Below are 8,029 nucleotides of genomic sequence, written 5' to 3'. Positions count from 1 at the left end.
GCACATAACAACAACAACAACAACATACCAATCTATTCAATCTGTATACTGAGCAAATCATTCAAAAACTGGACTATATGAAGAAGAATGTGGCATCAGAATTAGAGGAAGATTCATTAACAACTTGCATTACATAGATAATACCACTTTGACTGCTGAAATTGAAGAGGACTTGAAACATCTGCTAAAAAGATTAAAGACTTCAGCCTTTGATGGATAACATACCACCATCAAGAAATTATAATCCTCAGCACTTAATCAGTAGGTAAAGTCATGAGAGAGAAATGATTGACATTGTCAAAAATTTCACCTGGATCCACAATCAACACTTATAGCAGATTATTGTGAGGTGTTGTTAAGTTGAATACAATTTACAATGACCCTATAAACAACAAATCTGAACCCTGTTGTGTTCTATACAATTCTCATCATCTCTAAAACACTTAAGCCCATTACTGTAGTTATTGTGTCAATCTGTCTAACTGATGGTCTTTCTTTCTTTTATTGACCTGCCACTTTTCCAAGCATGATCTCTCTTTCCAAGGCCGACCTTCTCGTAGCAACATGCCTGAAGTATGTAAGATGAAGCTTAGTCATTCTTGCCTCCAAGAAGCACTCTGGCTGCACTTTTTCCAACGACATTTCCAAAGTTCAAAAGAGCAATGATGTCAGTCATTCAAGAGACTACGGTGCACCTGACCAAGGCCATGATCTTCACAATTACCTGTTATGCATCAGAAGCTGGACAAAGACTAAAGAGGACAGAAGAATTGATGCCTTTGAACTATGGTGCTGGAGAAGAGTACTGAATAGCTATTTATAGTTAATAAAGTACAGACAGATGTTTTTCTGATATTCTCTGCTTTCAGTCAAGATCTATCTGACAACAGCAATGATTCTTTTGGTGCCACAGCCTCTTCCAAACTCAGCTCAAATTTCTGGAAAAGTGGAAGAGACCATAAATGTCTCATATGCGAATTCAAATTTAAGCTGAAGAAAATTAAAACAAGTCCACAAGAACCAACATATGACCTTGAGTTTATCTCACCAATTTAAAATTTATAAAAATTATCTCCAGAATAGGTTTGAGGCACTGAATACTAATGATTGAAGATCTGATGAACTATGGGATGTCATCAAAGATATCATCCCCGAAGAAAGCAAAAGTTTGTTACAAAGACAGAAGAGGAAGAAACGACCAAAATGGGTGTCAGATGAGACTCTAAAAATTGCAGTAGAGTGTTGAGAAGTCAAAACAAAGGGAAGAAATGCTGAAGTAAAAGGGATGAACAGAAGATTTCAAAAGGCAGCTTGAGAAAACAAAGCAAAGTACTATATTAGAATGTGCAGACAGCTAGAGTTGGAGAGTAAAAAGAGAAGAATTCACTTGGCGCCAATAACAATGAAAGAAGTTTAAGCTGCACTGAAGGCACTGGCAAAAAAATAAGGTCTTGTTTCAACCAACAGATTCAGCCCTGGACATGCTCACCAGCAGCCAAGAAATGAAGACATGTTGCACTGACATATCTGCTGTCAAGGACCTCTTAAAGTACTAAGGAACAAGGAAATCCATTTAGACTAAGGTGTACCTGACCCAAGGCACTGCTTCAAATGCATGTGAAAGGTGGACAATGACTAAGGAAATCCAAAGAAGTGATACATTTTAATTGTGTTGGTGGTGGTTGTTGTTGTCAGGTGCCATCAAGTTGAGCATGACTCATAGCAGCCCTATGAACAAAAGATCTAAACCTACTCCTGTCCTGTGCCATCCACATACTTCCTAACACATAAGAACCCATGGCAGCACTCACTTGTCAATCCACCTGTTTGAGGATCTTCCTCTCCTTTGCTGACCCTCCACCCTGCCCAACATCATGTCCCTCTCCAGGAAGAGAACCTCCTAGCAATAGGTCCAAAGTATGTGAGGTAAAGCCTCATATTCTTGCCTGCAAAGAGCACTGCAGTTGCACCCTCTCCAAGACATATTATTAACTCTTTTAGCCGTTCATGGGATGTTCAGTGCTCTTCTACAACACCATAGCTCAAGGCCATCAATTTTTTTTCTGTCATCCTTATTCACTGTCCAGGTCTCAGATGCATAGCTAGTAATTTGAAATACTGTGGCCTCAATCAGACACATCTTAGTCCTCAAACTGACATTACTACTCCACAATAATTTGGAAAGGTCCCGACCTGCAGATTTTCCCAGTGAAATGTGTTTCCTTATTTCCTGACTCTTCGTACCAAGGGTGTTAATTGTGGATTCAAGCAAGATGAAGCTGTTAACAGTTTCAATCACCTCTCCATCCACCATGACAGTGCCTATTGATCCAGTGGTAAGAATCTTTGTTTTCTTGATATTGAGACACAATTCATACTGAAGGCTGCATTCCTTGATCTTCTGCAGCAAGTGCTTCAAATCTGCATAACGCAGGTTATTGATGAGTCTCCCTCTAATCCTGATGCCACACTTCTCTTCATAGAGTCCAGCTTCTTGGATAATTTGCTCAGCATACAGATTGAACAGGTTTGGAGATAGACTACATCCTTGACACACTCCCTTCCCTATTCAAAACCACAAAGTACTTCCCTACTCCATTTGCACAACAGCCTCCTGATCCAGGTATAGGTTCCTCACAAGCACAATCAAAGGCTCTAGGATTCCCATTCTTCTCAATGTCAGCCACAACTTGCCATGATCCACACAGTCAAAACACCTTTGCATAGTCAATAAAGCATAAACCAGACATTCAATAAACCAGACATTCTTCTGGTAATCCTTACATTCAGCCAGGATCCACCTGACATCAGCAATGATATCTCTGATTCCACAGCCTCTTCTAAATCCTGCTTGAACTTTTGGCAATTCCCTATGTACTGTTCCAACCATTTTTGAATGATCATCAGCAGTATTTTGCTTGCATGTGCTATCAATGATATTGTTTGATAATTTCCACATTCAGCTGGATCACCTTTCTTAGGAATAGCAACAAATATGGACCTCTTCGAATCCATTGGCCAGACAGCAGTCCTCCAAATTTCCTGGCATAGTCTGGTGAGTGCATCCAAGGATGCATCTGTTAACTGAAAAAATCAATTGGTATCCCATCCGAATATTGCATGGACTGTCAAAAGAACAAAGAAATTTGTCTTGCAGGACGTGCAACCAATGTTCTCTTCAGTTGCAAGGATGGTAAAAGTCTGTCTAATAAACTATGGACATGTTGTTACAAGGGGCAAGTTTTTGGAAAAAGACATCATGGTTGGAAAAGGAGATGTTCATCAAAAGAGAAGAAGACCCTCAATGAGATGGACTGATCCAGTGACTGCAACAATGGGCTTGAAAATGGCAGAAATTGTGAGGATGGTCCAGGATAGGACAAAGTTCTGATCTGTTGTTCATAGGGTCACTATGAGCTGCATTCAACTAGACAGCTCCTAACAAGAATAACAATATTACGTTAGTGAAGGTGGTTACCATACTGTGATCTCTATCCTTGATTTTAGGAAATATACATTGAAGTAGTAACCTTTAAAGAGGCATGATATCTTTAACCTAATCTCAGACAAGTAAGCAGAAATAATTATGCAGACAGTGAAACTAAGTTTCTCCTTGGAGACAAGGACTTTGAAGCTCTGTCTCACATATTTTGGGTATGTTTCCAGAAGGGATCAGTCCATGGAGAAGGACATCATGCTTGGAAGAGTGAAGGGACAGTGCAGAATAGGAATACCCTGGATGAGATGGACTGACACAATAACTATGGTAAGGGTACAGGCATGCCTGGGACAGTGAGACTGATTCAGGATAGTACAGGTTTCAGAACTACTGTTAATAGGGTTGCGGTGAGTCACAGTAGACTTGATGGCACATAACAAGAAGCAGCAGCATCTTTCTGGGAGCTCTGTTGGCCTAGTGGTAAGGAGTTGTATTGCCAACACAAAAGCTGGTGGTTTGAACTCATCAGCTACTCGCAGAATGATGGGCAATCTCCTCCTGTGCAATTTATAGCCTCTGCAAACTCACTGGAGATTCATGGTGCTTGCTCTGACTAGACAGCATATAACAAAAAGTTATCTATATATCTATCTATCTATACCTACAGCTACAAAGAGGGAGCTCTGGTGGTCTAGTACGGAGTAATGCTTTCAACCCAAAAGCCAGTGGTTTGAATCTACCAGCTGCTCTGAGAGAGAAAGATAGGCAATCTCCTTCCATGTGATCTACAGCCTCTGAAAATCTGGCAGAGACTGAGTTTTATATTGAGGGCACTGAGTGAATGAGAGAGTGAGTGAGAGTTACAAAGACAGAATAAAAGAGTAGAAGGGAGAATCATAAGACAAACGTGGCAAAATAAAACACTGATGAATCTGGGTGTCTAAAAAGCAGAAAATGGGACACTGAGGCACAGGACCATGAGCATCTTTCTGAAACGGGACAGAGCAGTAAAAATAGCACAGCACCTCACCACCCAGGAGCAGAAAGCAAATAAAGCCCAGTTCCATGGTGCTTGTAGAGCCACACCTACAGCCAGAGGTTCATTTAGCTGTTGCTGATTAACAGACTCACAACTGTGATCCTGAAAACGGGGTTTATTAGGGAACTAAGTTTGAGATTGGAGAAGCAAAGAATATCTCACGTTACAAGTGCAAGTTTACACAAACAGTCTTAAGGCACAATTCAATTAGTTTAGGATCTGGTTTCAGTTCAGTAGTCAAATCCCAATCATCCAGCGAGGTTTGCCCCTGAACAGTTACACGTCAGCTTCTCCTTTAACAAAAACCTTTAACTGTGGCCAGCAAAAATGCAAGAAGCCTCAGGTCACACCCGCTACAGTTTCTCCACATAGCTATGCCACAGTTTCAACACCACCATCACCAGGGTCTCATCATCTGCTCTAATCTCCCTCAAGTCTTGCTGCCCCAACTCTTGCTCTCCTCAAGTCTCACCAACTCCTGTGTGAAAACACACTCTTTCTCTTATCCTAGTCCTATGTCTATTGATAATCTGCAAGACCATGCTGATTTGGAAGACCATGTGTCTACAGTTAAGATAGTTTGAGACCACAGGGGGTTAACTGTAATGGCTAAAAAAGCCAACTTTTAGGTAAATACCACACTGGGAAAGGGAAAACTCTCTGCTTTATTATTACAACTTCTCTCTAAGTCTGAAAATATTTCATTTATATGCTTTAAGCTTTAAATGCCACATACATACATAATTATAAATATAAATTACAATAAAATGGTAACAAAATCATTTAGAAGGAGACATTGCAAAAATTTAGAAAGGTACATCTTACCCCAGTAGTTGCCACAGGAAGTGGATTGGCTGTGTATAGGCTTCTTTTTCCATCATATACTGGTCTTCGGTCCCCAAATATAGTTACTTTGAAATGCTGGACCATTGAGTCAACCACCTCTCTAAAAAGGAGGGGGGAAAAGCCACACAAACATTTATATAATCATCTGCAAGATGAAAACAATCATTTTTTACAGAAGTAATTTCTGGCACTCTAACTGTTTTAATTCTAAAAATCAATCACAGAACTTACTTTCAGTACTATGGCTTAAGATAGCCCCCAATTTTTTTTTTCTCATAAGGGATGACATTCATTTCTTAAGAAACCAAGATGAATGAAGCTAGCAAGTTCCTTAATTATGATGGGTGATAGTCTATCTGTAAAATAGCCTTCCTAGAAACAGACACCCAAATCCCTTTACTCCATGACATGTTAACCTCTCATTCTGAAACACAAAATTAGGTGCTCTTTCTTTGGTATTCAACTGCAACTAGTAAAAGTCTCAATTAGAACTCTATTGTGCTAATTATTACATTTTTCACTTTTACTAAACTCTGAGCTCTTTAAGAGCAACAAATATACTTGCATTCTTCTACCGTCAGTAATAGTATGTATCCAGGAAGACTATTCTCATACCTCTCCTTATTAGACAAACATTCTGATCCTATACTTTGACATGTTATTGTACTCAAGATTTATATTTCAAATTGTAGATGATGGGGCAAAGAAGGTTAATAGATACTTCACCAAAGAGGATACCCAAGCAACCAATCAGATATAATATAAAGATGTTCAGAGCCATGAGCAATTAAAAAATGAAAATCAGAATTATTAGATACATTACCCCTATTAGAGTGGCATTAATCAAACAAATAGAAAATAATAATTGTTGGTAAATATATGTACAGATTTTAACCCTTATCTATTTGTGGTGAGAATGTAAAATGGTACAATTCTGGAAAATAGTACACTGAATCCTTAAAACGTTTTAAAGAGAACTATTATCCCCAGATATATATCCCTTCCTAAACAACATGCCTCCGGAAACCCTATGTCGATAAATGCCAATAGTTGTCAAGGGGCTTCAGGCCTTTTGTTCATAGGGTCGCTATGAGTCATGCTTGACTAGAAGGCAATCAACAACAACAACAACAATATCCCCTAGAGATCTGAAAGTAACAATATAAGCAGATATAAGCAAATCTTTGTTTATCTATTAAATTGTTATGTACCATTTAATCAGAATTGACCCATAGCTGATGCTCCCCCAGATTTTCAGAGGCTATAAACCACATATGAGAATGCTGCCCATCTTTCTCCTACAGAGCAGCTGGTAGATTCTCTTCTTAAATTTTAACCATGTTCTGTTCACACCACAGCCTCTTGGACTAGGTTTAGGTTACACATGGGCAAAATTACTGCTCAGGTTAGCCATAACATGCTATGATCCATGTAGTCAACGACTTTTGCATTGTCAATAAAACATAGACATTCTTCTGGTATTCATTACTTTCACCCAGGATCGATCTGACATCAGCAATGTTATTCCTGGTGTCATGGCCTCTTCTAAATCCTACTTAAATTTCTGGCAGTTCCCTATCTGCATACTGTTCTAGATGTTTTTTAATTATCTTTAGCAGTATTTTGCTTGCATGTGATATTAATAATATTGTTCGATAGTTTCCACATTCTGTTGGACCACCTTTCTTGGGAATGGAACAAATATAGACCTCTTCCAATCTTGTTGGCCAGACAGCTGTCCTCTGAATTTCCTGGCAAAGACTGATGACTGTGTCCAAGACTGCATCTATTAATGGAAACAAGTCAACTGGTATCTCATCAATTCCTGGGGCCTTGTTTTATACCAATGCCTTCAGTGCAGTTTCAACTTCCTCCACTGGTTCCATCTTCTTTTGATGCTTCCTAGGTCAGTCAACATATTTCCCATAGGACCTTTCAATATTGCAACAACATCCCACATTATTTTAACGTCTCTTCATTTTCTTTACATGGCATCTCTGATTTTTTTTCTTGTAGTATGTTTCCAGTGAAGCTCTTGCCTTCTAGCTCACTGACTCTCTGTTCCACTTCTTCAGTTCTAATTTTTTTTGTCCCACCAGTGTGTTAGACACTTCTGCCACGTAGGTCTTAATATTCTAGATTGCATTTTCGTGCTTCTCTGTTATTTCCAGTACTATGTTGATTGTACCCTCTTTGTCTTGTGATGATTTGTTAAGTTCTTGTACCTCTTTCTCTATACTATCAAGTCTTTCTTGCATCTTTTGCATTTTCTCCATCAGTCTGGCATTTCCTCAAAAAGGTGAACACAGAAATTCCATATGATCCAGCTAATCCACTGCTTGGAATTGTTGTTTGTTATGTGCCATCGAGTTGTTTGCGACTCATAGCGACCCTATGTACAAGAGCCCTAAACGCCTTTCGATCCTGTGCCAACCTCGCTGTCTCAAACACATTCATTCCCACCACTCCACTCACAGAATCGATCCATCTCATTGAGGGTCTTCCTCTGCTGCGCTGTCCCTCCTCTCTCCCAAACATGATGTCCCTCTCCAAAGACCAGTCCCTCCTTGCAACATGCCCAAAGTATGTCAGACGAAGTTTCAGAATCCTTGACTCAAGGGAACTCTCTGGCTTCACCCTCTCCAGGACAAACCTTTTTGTTCTAGCAGTCCATGGTATATTCAACACTCTTCTCCAGCACCACA

The 8,029-nt window shown here is 39.6% G+C and overlaps 1 protein-coding gene across 2 annotated transcripts in view; it reads right to left on the bottom strand.

Moving 5' to 3' along the window:
• AGO3 (argonaute RISC catalytic component 3) overlaps positions 1 to 8,029 on the bottom strand; it is a 220,630-nt gene that overhangs the window by 135,538 nt on the left and 77,063 nt on the right. The window contains exon 3 of one of the 2 annotated variants that reach the window (XM_006886442.1): positions 5,304 to 5,424. The exons of the other annotated variant lie outside the window; for it this stretch is intronic. Within the exon in view, the coding sequence (XP_006886504.1) occupies positions 5,304 to 5,424 (121 nt within the window). The remainder of the gene's footprint in view (positions 1 to 5,303; positions 5,425 to 8,029) is intronic. 2 annotated transcript variants of the gene reach the window in all.

This window comes from Elephantulus edwardii, unplaced genomic scaffold, assembly GCF_000299155.1.
Source record: "Elephantulus edwardii isolate Elephantulus edwardi_28Jun2011 unplaced genomic scaffold, EleEdw1.0 scaffold00049, whole genome shotgun sequence".
Lineage (NCBI taxonomy): Eukaryota > Metazoa > Chordata > Mammalia > Macroscelidea > Macroscelididae > Elephantulus > Elephantulus edwardii.
The sequence above is the reverse complement of the archived record's forward strand: the minus strand, read 5'-3'. Positions and strand labels throughout refer to the sequence as shown.